At 39.6% G+C, this 22,653-nt stretch overlaps 1 protein-coding gene across 1 annotated transcript in view; it reads left to right on the top strand.

Annotated features, from left to right (window-relative positions):
- The window catches only part of AP2B1 (adaptor related protein complex 2 subunit beta 1), a 179,822-nt gene that overhangs the window by 120,340 nt on the left and 36,829 nt on the right, over positions 1-22,653 (top strand). The window contains exons 15-18 of the mRNA XM_006154420.3: positions 1,202-1,243; positions 2,082-2,228; positions 5,580-5,725; positions 7,802-7,931. Of these exons, the coding sequence (XP_006154482.1) occupies positions 1,202-1,243; positions 2,082-2,228; positions 5,580-5,725; positions 7,802-7,931 (465 nt within the window). The remainder of the gene's footprint in view (positions 1-1,201; positions 1,244-2,081; positions 2,229-5,579; positions 5,726-7,801; positions 7,932-22,653) is intronic.

Genomic DNA, 22,653 nt, shown 5'->3' with positions numbered 1-22,653 from the left:
CCCCCAAAAAAAAAAAAAAAAAGCAATGGGACCAGCAGTTAGCATAATGGCTATGTTGCTGGACTCCCATGTAGTCAACCGCAGTTTGCGTCCAGGACCCGGTGGCTTAAAACTCACGCTGGGCGCGTGTGCGTGCGTACCCAAGATCCCGAGAGGAGAATGGAGGAGAAGGGATTGCGGCATGGCCATCCCCCCTGGGGGGTGATTTCTCGCTTTCTGTCCCTCTGTCTCTATCTGTCTGGCGAGCGCACACGCCCTATAGCAAAAACTTCTCAAAAAAAAAAGGCACTTTTGCTTTTTAAACAACACCAGTAAGTTGTGTATATCTGTGTTTTACATTTCTTGCATGTGAGCTACTTTTACCTTCAGTCTTTCTGTAATTTTTTTTTTTAAGCATGGAAGACCAACTTCAGGGTAAATTAAATATGTCAGAGCCCTGAGAAAAAAAGGCAAGACTAAGACCATGTGGAAATATTTTTCTGTCAGCTAGTTCATTTAGTTCAATTCTCTAATGTTAGCATTCTTTTAAATGATCTACTTCAAATAAATCACAATATTTCTCCATGGTAGACTATGAGAGAACTTTGAAGCATTGCATGCCTCCCACTCCTCTTCAGCATATCTTCCTATCCCAGCTATTTCCTTTCTCAGGAACATTCTAAACTCTAAAAATTATTTTGTTCCTCCTATAATTTTTGAAGCTTGAAACTGCAGCTCAGTACTTGTTTGGTTCCCACCTTCTTAGTGGAGGAGCAGGCTTTGTAGATCAAAGCACATTTTAGTTTTTCTTTGCTTTTCCTTTTTTTCCCCCTCTTTAAATATCTTTTTAAAGTAAAAAATAAAACATTTAAAATGTTGCTGCTTAGAGATAGAACTTCTTGGAATATGCAAACTCTTTAAATCTTGTTTGCATTTATGCCTGTCTGCCCCAGTGGAAAGAATGGATCTGAAACATCCTTGAGATGTCCAAGGTCCATCTGTCCAAGTTTTCTCAAAACTCCCATATACCATCATTACCACCACTTGGTTTCCCTAGGACATGATTCTTTTAATGTAGAATATGTTTAGGCTTTGGGAGACAAGTTGAATGGCATATATTTCCAGCAACTTGGTAGAGCTATTTATAGGTTCTATATGGGCATCTAGTACTTAGCTAAATGAACTCTACCTCTCTCTCCTCTCTCTTCTTTCTCTCTTTCAGCTTGGCAGTGACCTTGGCGGGGGCATTGGAGGAAGTCCGGCAGTAAGTGCCATCGTTTTTTTCACCATGGGAAGCGCTGCCCCCTGTTTGATGCCTTTCCTTTGCACACATTATCAGACCAACCACTGCTGCTTGTCTATCACTGCACACCGAAACCTCTATAGCAGTATATGAGGAGTAGGAAGTAGTATAGGGTTACTTGGAATCTTTGGGATCATGCACCATGTGTGGTATAGGGACATCATTAGGGACTGGTGCTTTGGTGCCTAATGAGATCTTTGTCTTCCTGACATTAAAGAACTAAAGGAACTTGAACCTCCTATCTTGACTGGAGAACACTCGTATTCCCTGTTGTCATCTAGAAAGAACTTGGAAGAGTCAGATGGACTCAGAATGAGATTCTCCTCATAAGTGAGTGAGTTTGGGGAGTGTGAATGTCTCTCTCCTTCAGGAGAGCTTCCTACTGATACAATGCCTAAATGGGGAAGTAAGACTTGGCTGAACCATAGTGGAGATGGAACTGCTGTGTAAGTTAGATGCTTTTCCCTTTTTCTGTAGAAACAAACTCCCCCCTTTTTAGGGTCCTGTAGGCCTTTTGCACAGAATCATGGAAGCTAAAATTGGAAACAAACAGACAGAATCCTGTATCACTGTGTTCCTGTATCCTACTGAGTAGTCCCTCTTGATAAGCCTCTAAAGAGTATGTGTATCTATGAATAATAAAAAAATAATTGTGATGACTAAAAAGACAAGAAATATACCAATTCAACTCCTAAAAAATATTATAACTATGGTGTTTTCTTACTGCTAAATACATAACAACATTTTAAAGACCGTTAATCTGTTCTTCCTGATCTCCCTCCTCCTCTTTTTCCTGTAGGTGGGACAATCCTTCATTCCATCATCAGTGCCTGCAACCTTTGCTCCTTCACCTACACCTGCTGTGGTCAGCAGTGGTCTGAATGACCTGTTTGAACTCTCCACGGGTATAGGGATGGCACCTGGTGGCTATGTGGCTCCCAAAGCTGTAAGTAGAGTCTGTACTACTTTCTTAGTAACAGGACCCAAATTATTCAACCTCTAACATTTGTGTTAGAAATGTTAATGAACCCAAGGGCTGGGCCTTTGTTCTGGAGGATTTAATAGGAAAATAAAAGGTGGCTTCAAACTTAGCAATAGGAAGCAATATTAGTGTCCTCATTAGATACTTTTAAGAATGTGTGGTTTGTCCTCATGTTTAGAAATATTGTCTAGTTTGTCAACATTGAAATCAATCTAGTGAAAATCTGATATACAGTACACGAGGAAAAGAAAAAAATACACCAGAGAGAAGTAGTATTTTTACTTTACTTTTTCTTTCTTCTGTCCCTCTTTTTCCAATGGTGTTACATTATGGATTCTAGAGTGTCATTCTTCAAATTTGGTTTTAATGGATTTTTGTGTACCTTTTTAGAGTTATGATTTAAATTTGTGTCATTGAGGCTTTTCTAGTCAAATTTGTGTCATTGAGGCTTTTCTAGTCTCAACCTTACTTGTTATTACTCAGATTGAAACTCAAGAAGTGTAACCCCCTAAATGAAGTTCATTTAAAACCTTGGGGAAAATGCCACCAAGTTAGCCTAGGCTTTGTATAATCTAGCCTTTTTTGAGCATCACCATGCTTGGGTATGTCCTGAATTCTCTGCCTGCCCGCCTGACTCCTTATGGGGACCCCCACGATAGAGATGTAGGCCAGTAGTTCATACCAGTAGTCATAACTGTTCACTTGTTTCATAGAAGGTACCAAAAATAGGATTCAAATGGACCCATGATGTTTTGCTACAAGTCAGCAGCTTTGTTACAAGGTTTACCATGTTGGCTATTATGCCTATAGACTTATTTGTTTTTTACTTTATTTATATATTTATTTTAATTTGACCAGAGAGGGACAGAGTAAGAGAGAGAGAGGGAAAGTGAGAAAGTAAGCTGCTAGGTCTTGGTCTCAAACTGTGGTCTGTCATGTGGGAGTCCAGCACCCTTAACCACCACATCACCTGCCAGCCCCTATCCCTATAGACTTTTAGTTATTAATTAAAAGTAATTGAATGTATTTTTTTGTATTTTTTTCTTAGATTTTTAGTTTTTGCTATAGGGCTCATGCACTCACTGGAGGGAGTCAGAGAGAGGGGGAAAGTAAGAAATTACCCCCAAGGGGGGATGGTTCACATCACAGTCCTTTCTTTTGGGATTTTGGGCATGTGTGCATAAGTACTCGGCATGTTTTTCAGGCCACTGGATCTGGGGCTTGAACCTTAGAGTTGGCCATGTGGGTTCCAGGTGCCTTAACCACACCACCACCAGCTGGCCCCAAATGTTGTCATTTACTAACCTAAAAGTAATATGTGCAAGTGTTATAGATTTAAGAATAGAAATAAAGGGCCTGGCAGGTGGCGTGGTGTTTAAGAGTGCTGGACTCCCAGATGGCCAACCATGGTTTGAGTCCTAGACCTGGCAGCTTGCTTTCTCATTTTCATTCTCTTTTTTTGTCCCTCTCTGGTCAAATTAAAATAAGTAAGTAAATAAATAAATAAATAAATAAAGTTAAATGAAATAATTCTTTCCCCCCCAAAAAAAGAATAGAAATAAAGGATGACCAATTAAGTCTCCTCCTGCCTCCATAGCCACTATTAAATTTCTCAGGTGGCCTTTCAAAAGAAAAAGATCATGCATATACCTACATATTTGTGTCCTTTGAAATTACTTTGTCAGTTGGATATACTGTGTTGGGCCTTATTTTTTTCTCTTTACCATAATCTGAGTGACTATCCACTGTATTATTATTACTACAATTTATTTAATCATTCACCTGTTGATGGACATTTAGTTATTCTCAGTCCTCCTCCTCACTCTCTTCTGTTGTTGTTATTACAGTGTTGTACTAAAAATCCTTGCTGTACATATGTTTATATATCTTGGTATATTTTTTAAGTGTATCTATAGGGTAAACTTGGAGTTAGTTTGATCATTTAATATTTTTAAATAGACATCACCAACTTGCCTTTTAAAAAAGAGGCATCAAATTACATTTCTACCAACAAAATATCACAGTGCTAGCTTCTTCATATTCTCCTTTACTAGGTATTATTGACGTTTTGAATTTTTGGCCCTCTGAGAAGAAATAATAGAATACCATATTTTCTTTTCTTTTTATTTATTTCTTTAAATATGACTGAGTATATTATCACAATTATCATTCACAGAATCTCTGGCATTCTGTTTTAGGTAGTCGTGAGACAAACTCATAAATTTCTAGTTTTATTTTATTTTATTTTATTTTACTGGTATAGGCCAGAAGTATAAGTTTTAGAGCTGAGAGTGAGTAATGAATCAGAGAAAATAGCTATTAAGATTGTTTAAGCAGGGCCAGCAGGTGGTATGGTGTTAAGGAGTTAGATTGCCACATGGCTGACCATTGTTTGAGTCATGGACCCAGCAGCTTGAACCTCATGCCAGGCGTATATGCATGTGTGCCCAAAATCCCAAGAGCAGAAGGGATTGTGCCATGGCTAACCACCCTCCAAGGGTGATTTTTCACTTTCCTTCTCTCTGCCTGTTTCTGTCAAGCACATGTGCCACAGGGCAAAAACCTAAACAAACAAACAAAAATCATTAAGCAATATCTGAATGTCTTTTTTCCCCCTAGAGTACATATGCTTGCTAGAGAGAGACAGACAGAGACAGATGTTCTCTGGGATTTGGGGCACACATATATGTGTGTCCAGTGTGATTTTTCAAGCCACAAAGTCCAAGACTTGAACTATGATCAGCCATGTGGGAGTCCAGTACCCCAAGCACCATACCTCCTGCCGGCCGCCCATCAATATCTGAATATTTACTGTTTACCAGAAACTATAGAATGAGTTAAAAATATACAGGAGACATTGTCCTTGCTATTAAGGAGATTCAGTAATTGGAAAGAAATGATGGAAGTCTTCAAAAATTATAATCATGTTATTTTAATTAGTAGATTCGGTTTCTTCTCTTTAAACCAAAGCTAAAACATTATACTCATTAGAATTCCTCTTCTCCTTGCATAAATTTTTGGTAGCATTACTTAAAACCAGTGAAGTGACTAAGTTGAATTGAAGATGGAGAGAAGAAGCCAGGTTACCTATAGACATTTTTTGAATAAGTGTTCTTAAAAAATTGAGAGTGATCTCAAATTTCAGAAAATATGACTTTATCTAGAATCTTTCTGCATTGATTTGATATTTATGGTAAAAAAATTACCATGATTACCCAATGGAGTGAAATCTTAATTTCATCTTTATTTATTAAAAAGTAAATAGCTTTGAGATAAATCTTACCTGTTTTCACTGGTCTTTATACTGTGTTTCAGGTCTGGCTACCTGCAGTAAAGGCTAAAGGTTTGGAGATTTCAGGAACATTTACTCACCGCCAAGGGCACATATATATGGAAATGAACTTCACTAATAAAGCTCTACAGCATATGACAGATTTTGCAATCCAGTTTAACAAGAATAGGTAAGATCGATGTTTTAAGTGTACTGCAACAGAATGTCCCATTTAATAGCAGGTAAAAACTCACATGTTGGCAGATGCTGGATAGAGTCCCCTTAGAAGTCTATTCACTCATTTGGTACCCTACAATGTAGCTATCTAAAAAAAAGAAAATCTTCCTTTAATCATTGTGACTCTTGGTAATATCAAGAGATACTATCTATGTAAACTCTTAAGTTATTTTGTAATTAATTATCACAGTTTTATCATCCTTTTGGAGGCTGTTTAAATGGCTTCAGTGGGACCAGAAGATGGTGTAATGGTTTGCATCTAGGACCTGGCAGCTTAAACTCAACACTGGGCATGTGTGTGTACATGCCCAAAATCCCAAGAGGAGAATGGAGAGAAGGGATTGCAATCTGGCCACCCTCCCTGGTGGCGGGTGAGGGTGTTATTTCTCTCTTTCTGTCTCTCTGTCTCTCTCTAGTGAGTGCACACGCCCTATAGCAAAAATCTCTCTTAAAAAAACAAATACATGACTTCAGTATAAATTTGTTTTATTAATTTGTTTGTTATGCTTACAAGCCCCCTTTTCTCTTTCTGCTTCATCTTTGTCTGCCCTCCTGCATATGGTTGTATTTTAATGTAACTTCAGATTCAAGCTGGGTTTCCTATCTCTTTATCATTCTTATATTATTATTCAACAGGCCTTCTTTGAGGAATCCAGTAAGTGGGTACTTAGTGTCTACCTTAGGTTTAGAAAGTGGCCCTAAGTATACATCTTATCCTAATCATTTGGAATGCATAAGCCAGTGAGTTCTGTTTGACATAGACTAGCCCTTTCCCAGTCTTTCCCAGTAATTATGTCCTATGTAAGTGAATGGAAAAAAAACAGAATGAGAATTACCAGTATAATCCTCTAAACTAATTGGGCAGGTTATTGCACTGGTGAAATAAGACCAGATTATCATACTATTTTTTTAACAGAGTGAAAAATTATTATTATTATTATTTTTTTTTTTTTTTTGCTAGAGAGTGCACGTGCTTGCCAGAGAGAGACAAAGACAGCATCTGTAATGGGGAATTATTGCACTACAATCCCTTCTCCTCCAATTTTTCCTTTTAGAATTTTGGGCACGCACATACACATAACTGGTGTGTTTTTCAACACATCAGGTCTAGGACTTGAACTGTATTGTTGGCCATGTGAGATTCAGTCTTCTTAACTATCACGCTATGGCCCAAAGTGAGAATTTTCTTGTTTTGTTTTGTTTAGATTTTTTCCATAGGGCACATGCATTCACTGGGGGGAGACAGAGAGAGAGAAAGTGAGAAATCACCTTCCCCATGGGGATGGCCACTGCAGTCCCTTGTCTTCCATTCTTCTCTGGGATTTTGCCACATACACACATGTCTGGTGTGTTTTTGGGATTTTTTTGGGTGTGTGTTTTTTTTTTTTTTAGAGGTTTTTGCTATAGGGCTCGTGTGTGTGCCAGAAAGACAGAGACAGAGAGACAGAAAGCGAGAACTCACTCCCCCAGGGGGAATGGCCACACCACAATCCCTTCTCCATTCTCATCTTGGGCATGCACGCACACGTGCCCGGCATGAGTTGAAGCCACCGGGTCCAGAACTCAAACTGCGGTCGACCTCATGAGAGTCCAGTGACATAGCCATTATGCCAGTTGCTAGTCCCATGTCTAGTGTGTTTTAAGTCACCAGGTCCAGGACTCAAACCATAGTCAACTATGTGGGAGTCCAGCAATGTAACCATTACACTATGTATTGGTCGCAATAATTCTTTTTTCCTTTTTAAAGATACCCTTCAAACCTGTTCCTCTAATGACATGATAACTTTCAGAATCATAGCACTAGCAAAACAGTTCCATGTTTGTGAATATATTTTCTTTCTATTTAATGAAAAATAGGTTATGATGTAACCAGTGTTATACAGGTTGGAAGTGTGCATTTTGGTTCCTGCTGTTCTTTTCATTTAATTGTATTAAAAATTTCCTTCAAATGGAATAAAAAGCTATTGAAACCCAAAGATGTGGCTAACTCCAGCCTCTTGATTAATCTCTATGATTTCTTCTCTTTAAGCTTTGGTGTAATTCCCAGCACTCCTCTGGCCATCCACACACCACTGATGCCAAACCAGAGCATTGATGTCTCACTGCCTCTCAACACCTTGGGCCCCGTTATGAAGATGGAACCTCTGAATAACCTGCAGGTCAGAGCTGTACTTCACTTAAGTGGTGCAAGTTGATTTCTTGCCAATTTTTCATTTATATATAAGGCAATCACTTTCGCTTCCTTTTGTTAAAGTTGGTTTTAGAATTGGCTTTTTGTGGACAAGAGTTTTAAGGTCTTATTTATAAACTTTTTTTCCTTAAGGCTTTCATAATGAAATTTAAATGTCATTTGGATAAGAGTAGATTTCAGAGGAGATTTGTATTGAGTATATCTTTGAGAACTGGGCCACAAGTAGCTGGGCTCTTTGGTTCAAATGCCCCCCACTAGCCCATGTCTATCTAAGTGAACATCATCTTAAAGGAGCTGAGAGCAACTCTCAGGTCTGTAAGAGACTCCTGATGTTTAAAGTGTTGGATGTGTTAGCATGCTTAGGTAATAGCTTAGAGTTTTATTGAGTTTTTTATCTTTCTTGAATTTGTTTTTGAAATATAAACCTTCTCAGGTTCAATCAACATGAAGGCAGAGTAATTAGCTCATACGCTCATAATATCCTTAAAGGAATATTACTATAGACATAAGCCCTAGAGATTGTGGTTATAATACTTAGAAGCACAGGAGAGAGAACCTTGGACTCTCTCTCTGAGATGGGGAACTATAATCTTTGCATAAAACTGAAACACTCTAGAAGGGCAACTCCTTCAATGAAAAGGGAACTAAAAAATGTTTCTGCTATCCCAGAAATAGTGACAACAAAGTTTCTCTCTGAGTCAGGATTCTGGGTATCCTCTTGTGAGAAATCCAGGGCCTAATCTGTGCCATACATGACTATATAGTCCCAATTGATTTATACTAGCAGTGTGGATGCAGTCATCTCTAAATCAGCAAATTAATGTAAAACTGATCTGGATGTAGTGAAACCTAGGGAATGTGGCAAAAGCAAATGCAGATCAGCTCATTAGCAACAGTTCTAAAACTTAGGGCCTTTAGGACTCTAATGAGACCTGAACTGAAAAAACAAATAGCTGTTGCAAATGAGGTCACAATTTAACAACAATAAAAGATGCTTTATAAATGACAATCAGAAGACACAACAAAGACACAGGAGGAATGGTACCCTCCCTACCCCAAATAGAAACTTGAGATGATAGAACAGTCTGGACATGTGAAATAATGTTAAAAATGAAAAAGAAAAATATGAGGCTTCTACTGTCCTGTCAAGATATGTAGTGGGATCCCATTGCTCAAGTTTTTAGAAATAACAGTGTGAGATACTAGCACCAGTGGTAAGACGTCAACAGTAAAATTACTTGGAGTTAAAACTGCACATTTTTTAGTAGTTTAGACACTAAGACACCAGGCCAGTTAGGAAGTTCACTCGCTACCTCATTGCCACAATATTTGACTGCCTCTTTTTTTTTTTTTTTTTTTTAAGTTTTCTTGCTATAGGGAACGTATAGTAAACGGAAAGTGACAGAGACCGAGACCCAGGGAAAGTACGAAATCATCCCCCAGGGGGATGGCCAAAATTCCCATTTTACTTCTGAAGTAATGAAGTAATCCCTTTTCCTCTCGGGATTTTTGGGCATGTATGCACACACATCTGGCACGTCTTTCAAGGTACCACACTCGGTACTTGAACAGCAGAGTAGGCCACAAGGGATCCAACCACCTCAACCTCCATGCTACCTGCTGGCCCCCACTGCCTCTTTTTTCCAGCAAAAAATAACAATTTAGCGTGTTAAGTGAGTCACGATACGACTTGATTCAAACTAGAATAATGAAACAAGATTAGTCTGAGATGGAATTGGTGGTTACTGTGATAAGAGTAATGTGTAAAGGGCTTTTCCAGCATAGGATCCTGAAGTAACGCAGATTCGCATCTGTTCCCTTTTTCTTTGAATTCAAACCTCCTATTGGCCCATAAAGCCTCAAGTGTAATATTTGAGGACAGTCAGCCTGCATGCAAGAATGCTTTACTTCTGTAGTAAAATGGGAATTTGGACCACAGAAAGCAGGGCAATTTTCTGCTTTTAAATTGAAAAGAAAGTGTAAACAAATGAATATCAGTTTATTTTCCTGTTTGCATTTGCATTTTGCTAAATTCTGTATAGGCATCCTCATAAAAGAAGTTGAATTTTTTTTTTTTGGTGAGGTTTATGCTATAGGGCACATGCACTTACCAGAAAGACAGAGAGACAGAAAGTGAGAAATCACCTCCTGGGGGGATGGCCACGCTGTAATCCCCTCTCCTCCATTCTCCTCCCTGAATCCTGGGCGCGCGCACACACACACACACACACACACACACACACACACACACCTGGTGTGAGTCTAAGCCACTGGATCTGGGACTCGAACTGCAGTTGACTACGTGGAAGTCCAGCAACGTAGCCATTACGCCAATTGCTGGTCGCAAGAAGTTGAATTTTAATTCAACATCCTTTCTTGAAAGTGTTAATATGGTATTAGGACTAGCAAGTATTAACTTTAACAAACCTAGTCCAAACTTAAAAATTTTCTATACGTAGTCAACTATTGAGTCTCCGAGGTTTTTTTATGAATTTTATTCTAGCAATGTCATAATTGTGGCTGTTTTCTCACTGATTGGCAATTTCCAATGGAGAAAATAAGCAGAAATTTAAAAACAGAAATAAAATTTTCCCCACGAGGCTGCTGGTAGAAGTCAAAACTAATGGCTAGCTTAAAATGGGTGGGTTATATTAGATTTCAGCCTCTTTCCACTCTTGTCCTCACATGAACAAGAAGAAGCAAAACTTAACTCCAGGTCTAGCCACATAGCGCAGCAGCCAGCCACTGAACATAGGGAGCCAGAGCCCTCAGGGCCAGCCATGGTTTAAATCCCAATCCCAGAGGCTTAAAAAACGTGCCAGGTGCATGTGTGTGTGTGTGTGCATGCCCAGGATCCTGATGGAATGGAAAAATGAAGGAATAAAGATTGTGGCATGACCCAGCCAGTAGGGGGTTCTTTCCCACACACATATGCATACACCCTCTGGCAGTTATCAAAACAAGGTTAGGTGGGACCAGCAGTTAGCGTAATGGCTATGTTGCTGGACTCCCATGTAGTCAACCGCGGTTTGCGTCCCGGACCCGGTGGCTTAAAGCTCACGCCAGGCACGTGTGTGTGCGTGCCCAAGATCCCAAGAGGAGAATAGAGGAGAAGGGATTGCGGCGTGGCCATCATCCCTGGGGAGTGATTTCTCGCTTTCTGTCTCTCTGTCTCTCTCTGTATGTCTGGCGAGTGCATGTGCCCTGTAGCGAAAATCTCTCCCCCCAAAAAAACAAGGTTAGGTCATGTAGATCCAGATAAAGCCAGGTGGGTATTAATCTATCACTTAAAGATTTCGGCATAATTAGATTCAGAAGCTCATGTAGAAAAATAAGTACTTATCTAGTACTCTAGTCCCTAAAATCAGGAGAGAAAAATAATCGGGGTTGGGGAAATGGAATTTTGAATGCTCTGTGGGTTTTAGCTATTTTTGGCTGAGTCAAATCTATCACCAAACCCATTATGTATCACTTATTACAAACACTTTTCATTTAAGTGCTTATTAAGGGGCCAAGCAGGTGATGTGATGAGTAAGGTCCTGGACTCCACATAGCCAAATGTGGTTCGAGTCCCAAACCTAGTGGCTTGCTTTCTTACTTTCCTTCTCTCTGTCTCTGTCTTGATCTCTCTCTCTGAACAAATCAAAATACAATAATAATACATAAAGTAAAACAAATAATAATTCCTTAAAAAAATTAAATGAGTGCATATTAAACTACTTACTGACTTATGGTCTGTTTGAATCACTACTTAAAGGTTAGAAAGGTATCATTCTCTCTTAAAATGTAAAAGAGATGTAGATCTCAGAGACAAGAATTAAATACCTCGTAGAGTTTTTATGTTTTTTTGGCAGAGTTTTTGCTATAGCACGCATGCACTCATCAGAGAGAAAGAAAGACAGAGACAGTGAGAGGGAAAGTGAGAAATTAGTCCCTGGAGTGATGGCCACCCGAAATTCCTTCTCCTCCGTTCTCCTCCTGGGATCTTGGGCGCGTACACATGCTCATGCCCCTGGCATGAGTTTCAAGCCACTGGGTCTGGGACTCAAACTGCAGTTGGACATATGGGAGTCCAGTGACTTAACTGCTACACCAACTGCTGGCCCCAACACCTAGCAGAGATGTAAACCTAGAAGATTTTCTTTTTTCTGCTGTACTAATGTTACTTATAAAAGCCTGTGTGAGCCCAGCTTATAAATATACACAGTAAAGTTAAGGTTGCCCCATTGGGAACTTCTATTGAGTTTATTTATATCATGTAATTATATTTCCATAAAAGAGAATTGATTCCCTCTGTTTAAATAAAACAGAAACCTTCATAAATGTCTAAATGAATTTTCTCTAAATGAGTTTTCTCTGACTCTAATGTCCTTGATTTTCATTTCATTTGTGTTAGTTGCTTAGAAACATTTTCCCAGTATACTGTTTGAACTTGACACCTGGCAAGTGACTGCATCTTCAAGCAGACAATGGAATTATAACATGTCATCTCCAGGGTGATACTCTTGTCTTTGCATAGCTGTTGCAGAGTTCTCACAGCTATTTGGCTTCCTTTTTCACTGGGCTGTAAACTCTTAAGAGAACTTGATAGTATATATAATTCTTTCAAGTTTTAATTTTTGTTAAGATTATAAAGGCACAGTTTAAAGAGACATCTAGTTCTTAAGAACTCAATCCCCTACCTTCTCTCCCACAAATGCCCACAAGTTCTCCTTCCACCAACGTAACTTCTTGGCTCTTAATTGATTCTTTTTTTTTTTAAGTATGTGATTTATTTATAAATTAGAACAAGTGAACAATGAACAATATCTCAGAGGTTGAAAAAAGTGACATTAATAGAACTGAATACACAGCTTTTTAAAAAAATAATTGTTTTATTTATTCATTCATTTATTATTATTATTATTTTTAGTTTTGACCAGAGAGAGACAGAGGGTGAGACTGAGAGAGAGAGGAAGTGAGAAAGCAAGCCACCAGATTCAGGACTTGATCCCTGGTCAGCCATGTGGGAGTGTCCAGCGCCTTAACCACCACGCCACCTGCTGGTCCCATGAATACACAGCTTTTTAATTTCTTCAGATTCGGAGTTTTTGTGTTGTTGGGATTTTTGTTTGTTTTGAGGTTCTTTTGTACTTTTGCTATAGAGTGTGTGCAATTGCTGGAGAAAGAGAGAGAGAGTGAGTGAGTGAGTGAGTGAGCACACTCCCCAGGGGGAGAGCCATACCACAGTCCCTTCTCCATTCTCTTCTCAGGATTTTGGGCATGCATGCACAGGTACCCAGTGTCTCTCTCAAGCTACCAGGTCCGGGATTCAAACTGTGCAGTCAGCCATGTGAGATCCAGCCATCTTAACCACCATGCTACCAGTTGGCCCACGTTTTGTGATTTAATTATACAAAGATCAGGGGTCAATTCAGCAATCTAAAAATATTTCCTTATTAAAACTCTATTGGGTCAGCAGGTAGCATGGTGGTAAAGGCACTGGACTTCTACATGGCCAACCACAGTTAAAGTCTCGGACCTGGTGACTTGCTTTCTCACTTTTTCTGTCTCTTTCTGGAAAATGCATGTGTCCTGTTAAAAGTTAAATAACTGAGACCAGCAGATGGCCTAGTGGTTATGTTGCTGAACTCCCATGTAGTCGACTGTGGTTCGAGACCCAGACCCAGCAGCTTAAAACTCATACCGGGTGTGTGTGCGTGTGTGCCCAAGATTCTGAGAGAAAGGATTGTAACATGGCCATGTCCCCTGGGGGGGCGGGGGGGGGGAGGTGATTTCTCATTCTCTGTTTCTTTGTCTCTCCAGCTAGTGTACACACCTTATAGCAAAAATCTCTCTCTCTCAAAAAAAAAAAGATACCAATATTTAAATCAACTATACAAACTAATAATTAAACAGATGTAGATTTATAGAACTGCATGTTAGTCAGGCCAGATCCTTGCAGATGGAATTTCCAACATGACCTTACTTATCTGCGAAGACACAAAACAATCCTTGTTCAAATGAGCACATTCATCTAACTTGTCTGGTGTGGTCAGACCTCTTGTCAATGGTTTCCTCTGGCTTATGAATGTCCATGTCCAGTTGTCTGCTTCTTAGAGAAGATGTTTACCTTCCTAATCTACCAGCTTTGAAGAACTAGGGCCACGTAGATGACTGATTCGACCCATTCTTTGAGGAGGTTTCCTGGTGGCCCTCTTCCGTTGTATCTGGAATCAGATGAGTTTTCTTAGTCTTGTCTTTCTTTTTTTTAAACTTCTTGCTGAAGCAGAGTTTTGAGAAACAAAACTACAAACTCAGCTATTCCCATAAGAAATGTTATCAAAGATTACCTCCATGGGCACTGACTTCAGCTTTCAATACTTATCCATTGGAGATGTAAACCTTCACCTTCTTGGGTTTCCTGCTTTGCAGCTACTGACGAGCTTAGACTCCCTCTGCTTATGTATCTCCCTCTATGCCCCTAGTTGATTCTTTTGATGCATTCCTCTGTGTCTTAATAACATGCTCTTATTGGGAATTCTGCATGTTTCTGCTTTAGGTATTCATCCACATCTCCACACTTGCTGCCAACAGCTACATACATATTTTTCTTACTCTCGTTCTTCTGATAGAGCTATTATGGAATTAGTTTAACTCATTGTACAATTGTTTTTTTTTTTTGAGAGGTTTTTACTATAGGGTACGTGCACTCACCAGAAAGACAGAGAGAGACAGAAAGTGAGTAATCACCCACCAGGGGTTATGGCCACACTACAGTCCCTTCTCTATTCTCCTCTCAGGATCATGGGCATGCATGCACGTGTGCCTGGCATGAGTTTATTAAGCCACCAGTTCTGGGACTCGAACCACAGTTGGCTACATGGGAATCCAGTGACATAGCTATTACACCAACTGCTGGTCCCCTCATTGTACAACTTGTGCATTATTATGACTGTATAACACTTCAAAACTGAGTGGCCAGCCCATGGTGTGTTGGTTAAGGCAGCCGCATCCCCCATCACCAACTGTGCAGCCGAAGTCCTAGACCCAGTGACTTGAAAAACACTAGACACATGAGCTTGTGTGCCTAAATACTCTGAAAGGAGGGAGAAATGAAGGAGAATGGATTGTGTATGACCATTCCTCGTGGAAGCTAGGTGGTACTTTCTCACTTTGTCTCTTTCCAACGAGCATACATGTCCTCTGGGAAAAATTAGAAAGAATCAAAAAACTGAGCCACATAGTAAAATGTGATCTTTCTTTTCCAACCCATAAAACTTTTTGTAAGTAATTGAAGTTGAGGGACTGGTAGGTGGCATGGTGATTAAGGGCATTGGACTCCCACATGGCCAATTGCTATTCGAGTCCTGGACCTGGTGGCTTGCTTGCTCACTTTCCCTCTCTCCCTCTCTCTCTGTCTCTCTCTGGTCAAAGTTAAATAAAATAATTCTTTAAAACAAAATAGTTGGAGCTGATAATTCCTTTCTTATTTGTTTATATTTTTAACTATAATTTAACCACAAATTCTATTGCGATCTAATGCTTTGAAGTATTCTTTCCATTTCCGTTCTTGAAGTCTTCTGGAATCTTTTGACTTTCAGTCTGAACTCATTTCCTTGAACACCTGGAGCAAAACTGTCATCTTAGGATCTCCCTTCATTGTCACTCTAGGAATTCATTCCCTTCATCCCTCGTCTATGTTGGGGTCTCCTATTATATAATATTTTCCTTTTCTTGGTTTACTCTCTTTTTTGATGAAAACACATCTTTCAGAAGCTTCCTGAGTATAGGAATGTAGAAAATAAAATTCTTAAAACTTCATGTCTCCTTTATCCTGTCTTCACATTTGTTTAATGGTTTCTGTATAAAATTCTAGGTTAGAAATTATTTTCTTCCTCCGACCAGCAGTTGGCGTAATGGCTATGTCGCTGAACTCCCATGTACTTGATTGCGGTTCAAGTCCTGGACCCGGTGGCTTAAACTCACGCCGGGCGCATGTGCGTGCATGCCCAAGATCCCAGGAAGAGAATGGAGGAGAAGGGATTGCAGCGTGGCCATCCCCCCTGGGGGATGAATTCTCGCTTTCTGTCTCTATGTCTCTGTCTGTGTGGTGAACGCACATGCCCTGTAGCAAAAACCTCTTCAAAAAAAGAAAAAGAAAATAAATAATTTTCTTTCTAGTCTGAAGTCATTATGATTCTTGATCTTTTACTATGCTGTTTTTCCTCAAGGAAGGTATGTAAAGTTCTTATTTTATCACCAATGTTCTGAAATTTCACAGCAATGTGCCTTAGTTTGTGAGTCTCTTTTCACCCCTTGTGCTTGATACTTATTGGGTCCTTTAAATCTGGGATTATTTTTATTAAACATCTTTGCTGATACTGTTCTCTTTTATTTTTTTCTTTTTCTCTTGTTGGATACTCATCTTTTCCTCCTGGACCAATTCTTTTTCTCTGCTTTCCATGTCTTTCTCCTTTTGCTCTGCTTTCTTTTTTTTTGGAGGGAGAGGTTTTTTTTAATTTATTTTTTTTGCTATAGGGCGCATGCGCTCACCAGGAAGACAGAGACAGAAAGCAGGAAGTCACCCCCCAGGGGAGGATGGCCACGCCGCAATCCCTTCTCCTCCATTCTCCTCTCGGGATCTTGGGCATGCACACACACGTGCCCGGCATGAGTTTAAACCACCGGGTCCAGGACTCGAACCTTGGTCAACTACATGGGAGTCCAGCGACATAGCCATTACACTAACTTCTGGTCCCGCTCTGCTTTCTATAAAATATTTACTTTAAAAATTTCACATTATAGGGGCTGGCAAGTGGCATGGTGTTTAAGGGCGCTGGACTCCCACATGGCCGACCATTGTTCAAGTCTCAGACCTGGTGGCTTGCTTTCTCACTTCCTCTCTCTCTCTCTCTCTGTCACTCTCTGATCAAACTGGAAAATAACAATGATAATAATAACAAATAAAGTTAAATAAAATAATTCTTAAAAAAAGAAATGAATGAATAAATAAATAAAGTTAATAAAATAATTATTTTTTTAAAAATTTCACATTATAGAAGTAAACAGAATTGTATAATGAATCCCTGTATGCCCACTGTTCAGCGTCAGTGATGATCACTCCATGGTTAATATGCTTCATCTATACCCTTTTCCACAGATCTACTCCCTGTTATTCCAGACATTTTTATCATTACATCTGTAAATATTTGAGCATACAGCTTTAAAAAACAAAAGGTCTCTTTTTAAAAAGCTTTACTGCTATAGGGACCAGCAGATGGCATTATGGTTATGTTGCAGGACTCCCATGTCATCGACTGTAATTTGAGTCCCAGACTGAGTAGCTTAAACTCACACCGGGTGCATGTGTGTATATGCCCAGGATCCCAAGAGCAGAATGGGGGAGAAGGAATTGCGGCATGGCCATCCCTGCCGGGCTGTGAGTTCTCGCCGTCTCTATGTCTTTCTGGCGAGCGCATGCACCCTATAACAAAAATCTCTCTCAAAAAAAGGAAGCCTAGGTGCTATAAATATTCTAACACCTTAAAAAAATAAAGAATTCTTTAATGTTATATATGCAGTAATTGTTCAAATGTTTAATTATCTCAGCATTGCAGATAGTTTTTGTTTTATTACTACTTGTTTGAATCAGTTAAGTGCATATGTTATGATGGGTTGATACCATTTTTTTTTTTTTTTTTGAGAGGTTTTTGCTATTGGGCGGGTGAGCAGCCTTCCAGAAAGAAAGAGAGACAGAAAGCGAAAAATCACCCCCCTGGGGGATGACCACGCCGCAATCCCTTCTCCTCCATTCTCCTCTCAGGATCTTGGGTACTCACACAGACACACACCCGGCATGAGTTTAAGCCACTGGGTCCAGGTTCGAACCATGGTCAGCTACATCAGAGTTCAGCAACATAGCCATTATGCTAACTGCTGGTCCCTTAATATCATTTTTTTTAAGAATTATTTTTATTTAACTTTACTTATTTTTCATTTATTATCTTTTTCAAATATTTATTTAATTCAATTTGTTATATTATTTAATTTGGTCAGAGAGAGAGAGAAATGGAAAGTGAGATAGCAAGTCACCAGGTCCAGGACTCAAACCTTGGTCGACCATGTGGCAATTCAGCACCTTTAACCACCACACCACATGCCGGCCCCTTTACTTACTTATTTTAATTTGACCAGAGAGGGACAGAGGAAGAGAGAGAGAGAGGGAGAGAGAAAGGGAGGGAAAATAAGAAAGCAAGCCGCCAGGTCCAAGACTTGAACTATAGGGTCTGCTGATATCTTTTAAATCTCTCTATCTACACTGCTCAATATAATATCCACTAGGCTACATTGGGCTTTATATGTCGAAAATAATAAAATGAAATCAAATTAAAAATTCACTTTCTCTATCACCTTATTTATCGCTTTTCTTAGCTATATTCCAACTACACATGCGGTTGGTTGTTACTAGATTGGATAGTGCAGAAGTAGAACATTACATCACTACAGGAAGTTCTGTCGGATAGTGCTGATCTGTAGTCTACCCTTTTATCATTTTATTTTATCTTTGATTGTTAGCAGTTTGACCACTATGCATGTAGATCTTTTCTTTGTATTTATCTGTCTTAGAGCTCAATGAGCTCTTTAGATCTGTAAATTGGTAAGTTTCCCCCAATTTGGGAAAGTTTCATTATTCTTAAATTTTTTTCTATTCCATTGTATATTCTCTTCTGTTTTTGAAACTCAGTTACATATATGTTAAACCACTTGAGAATGTTTCCCTTCCCCTGCCATGTTCTGCCCATACTCCCCCATGTTTTTGAGATTTTTTTTGTTTCCCTTTTTTGGCCATTGCCAGAGGTTATGCCTGCTTACCAGAGAGATGGGGAGGGAGGGGGAGGGTGAGAGAGAAAGAGAGAGAGAGAAAGAGCATGCACACCCCAGTGGGGTATGGTCATAGCACAATCCCCCCTCCTTCACCTCTCCTTCCCACCAGGATCCTAGGCACACATGGGCCCAGTGCACCTGAGCCCACTGAATCCATGATTTAAATCACAGTAGGCCATGTGGGATCCAGCTCTCAGTGTGCCATTACCGTGCTGAACCCACCACTCTGTGTTACGGGATCGGCCCTGGATAATTCCTCCTGATCTGCCTTCAGATACATAGATTCCTTTTTTTTTTTTTTTTTCCCCTAGGCAACAACTTTCTGATAAACCTATGTAGTACATTTTTTATTTCAAATACTGTACTTTTCACATCTAGGATTTCTTTTTTTGTTCCTTTTTTTTTTGATGAATCTTCACACCCTTTCACTCAGGAGCACGATTGGAGAACCTTGTTTCACACCTCAGCTGTGTCTGGCATCCACTTCTAAGTGCCATCTTTTTTATACTGTCTAAAAGAATCTGTCTTCAGGGCAGGCCTAGTAGTCTAGTGGTGAAGGGAGACTGATCCCACATGGCTGGCTGGTTTGACTCCTAACCCCAGAGACATGAAATGCATGCCAGATCCACATGTGTGTATGCCCAGAGTCATAGAAGAGAAGGAATTTGTGGAGTGACCACACCCTTTTGGGAATACTTTTTCTCCATGTTCCACCCTCACTTCTTTACCCCCTCACATCTCCTTGTTAAAGCAAGGACCTGTACCCTCTGGCAATTAAAAAAGCAAAACAAAATTTCAACAAAAATAATCAGTCTTCAGTTTTTATGCAGGGAATAATGGAAATAGGAATCTAGGACTGTATCTTAATCCTCTTTTAACATGTCTACTCCCCCTCCTTCTCTCCAGACAGTGCCAAGTGCCACCAGGCCCAAGCCTTTGAGAATTCTGCAGTGTTACTGTCAATCCATTCATTTTCCAGCCACCATGATTTTGTTCCTGTTGAATCTTTTTCCTTTCTATCTATGAATTGATGCCTTTCAATTTTTAATTTTTTTTTAAAAGAGACAGTATTTTTGACTGGGTCTTGCCATGTCACGATCTGCCCACCACACCTTCCAGTTAGCCAGGATAACAGATGTGCACCCCTGTGCCCGGTTTGTTTACATTGGTGCAGGAACCAACCCTAGGCATCCCTTGCTGCCCCAGTCTCACACAATAGTGCCCTACTGTTTGTACCACCCCAACCAGGCCCTTAAGTGTGATTTTTCGGTCTTCTGTCTCTGCCTTCTAAAATTAGGAGCCTTAGAAGTGGATCTATGGATAAAGAATTGGCCTTTTCCTAAACGTTTCTTTAAAGAATTATTTATTTTATTTATTAATATATTAACTTGTATAGGCATCAGAGAAAGACAGAGAGAGAGAGGGAAAATGAGAAAAGAGTTGAATGCCCCAACCACCACTCCATCTGCTGGCCTCCCTAAATTTTGCTTTTGTTGTCCATCTCTTCATTGCCTTTAAGCCTCACCTGACCATCAATGAAAGGCTGAATTTAATCGAGGAAAGAAGTGATGTCTTTGAATGTCTCTTCTAAAAGAGGGCAGTAATTATCATTCTGCTCACTTAACTTTTGAATGGTTAGGGCAGAAAGTGCCAAAAACACTATAAAAGACATAGTCCTACAATCTTGTTTATTTATGTCATTAACAACACTGGGGGCTGGCAGGTGGCATAGAGGTATAGAAGTTAAGGGTGCTGGACTCCCACATGGCCAACCACGGTTTGAGTCCTGGACCTTGCTTTCTCAATTTCTCTCTCTCTCTCTCTCTCTCTCTCTCACACACACACACACACACACACACACACACACACACACGCACACACAGTCCCTCTATGGTCAGATTAAAATAAATAAAGTTAAATAAAATAATTCTTTAAAAATAGGGACCAGCAGTTAGCGTAATGGCTATGTCGCTGGACTCCCACGTAGTCGACCGCTGTTCGTGTCCCGGACACGGTGGCTTAAAACTCACGCCGGGCGCATATGCGTGCGTGCCCATGGAGGAGAAGGGATTGTGGCGTGGCCATCCCCCCTGGGGGTGATTTCTCGCTTTCTGTCTGTCTCTCTGTCTGCCTGGCGAGTGCACGCGCCCTATAGCGAAAACCTCTCTAAAATAATAAAAATAAAAATAAGAAAGAACGTTGTTGGCAGAGATAACAGGTGGCATGGTAGTTAAGGTGCTGGACCTCCCACATGGCCAACTGGGTTCCAGTCCTGGACCTGGTGGCTGGCTTTCTCTCTCTCTCCAGTGAGCCTATGGGAAATATAAAAATAATAATAATAATAAATAAATATTTAAAAAACAACAAATAAAGAACATTGCTGGCTAAAAGGTTTGTTTTTGTTTGTTTGTTTGTGTTTAGCTAATGAATGGCTCCAACTAAATTCTGACCCTTGCTATTCCTGCATTGTAGTCCCAGCCTGTGAGACAGTCAGTTGCAGATGGCACTTGTCCCTGATATTTCATGTCTTGCATATGTCCATTCACACTCAGAAAGCCCACAGCTGTAGCTATTGTACCAGAAAAACTGGTAAATGCTTTCAAACGGAAGACCTTTTCAGTAGCTTCCGTCAAATGAAGCAAACCAGCTTGGCATTTGCTGACTTTTCTTGATTGTTGTACAAGCCAAACAAGTTCAGCCATAAAGCCTCCTTTGATCTTCCAAGATGTACAGTTGAGTTCTGTGCACTCTGGTGGCTTGAATAGACATTGAGTCCTTGAAGACCTTACGGAACTATATAGATTCCCAAGTCAGAGAAATAAAGCCAGTGCTGCATATTTAATCCCTATAGACCTCAAATATTCCGCCTAATCTATTCCATAATCAGTTTGTAAATAGTGGAGCCTTAATTATGAAAGATTAAAATAATTTGGTACCAAAGAAAATAGAAAATTACTTTCTCTGCTACTTCAATTTTTAAGATATTTTTCATGTCATTATCAGAATTATGAAATATCCTTTAATCTCATCTGAGAAATTTAGCATATTATGTACTAGCTATTCCTTTCTCACTAGGTTGTTTTTATCAGGGACACCCCTTATGATTTCTGTTAAGATAATCAAGATGCTACTGAACAGAATCTTACCTTTCTGTAACCAGCACTCAAGTACTAGTTTCTGGACTATCTTTTAGGAATATATCTATTAATAGACATTTAACTGCCCTGCTTGCGTGACCACACATAAGGAGTGGACTAGAATTCTATATTCTGATAAGCAGAGGTACTCTGATGAATTAGAAGTCTTTCTTCAGTGGAGGATACATTTACTCCTGAAACCCAGATTCCAAGTGAAGCATGAATATCACAAGTAAAAGGTTCTAAAATAGTAATAAAAGTGGTTTGTGGGCTTTCATTTATTAAATACATTTCATTTATTAGTCACTTCTTTCTAATTTCTGTATTCTCAATATAGCTGATAATATTTATGTAAAGTCTTAAGTAAGGTATGTTATAGGTTAGAATTAAAGAGAACTCACTGGAATCTTCCTGAGCTGGTTTGAATTTGATCTTGCCTTCATTAATATTTACTCTCCCATATCTTGCTATAGCATCATGTTTAATGAGATGGGGGAAATTTGCTTTATTAATAACTTATTATGTAGGGATTTCACACAGGTTTCATAATACATAATACTACATATGAAATCCAAACTTTTTTGAGGGGGTGGGGGGGATTTTTGCTATAGGTTTTTGCACTTACCAGAAAAACGCAGAGATGCAGAAAGCGAGAAATCACCCCACAGGAGGGATGGCCACTGGGTC

This window comes from Tupaia chinensis, unplaced genomic scaffold (assembly GCF_000334495.1).
Source record: "Tupaia chinensis unplaced genomic scaffold, TupChi_1.0 Scaffold000407_4, whole genome shotgun sequence".
In the NCBI taxonomy this organism is placed as follows: domain Eukaryota; kingdom Metazoa; phylum Chordata; class Mammalia; order Scandentia; family Tupaiidae; genus Tupaia; species Tupaia belangeri.
Note: the sequence above shows the minus strand (reverse complement) of the source record. Positions and strands in the feature narration are given on the sequence as shown.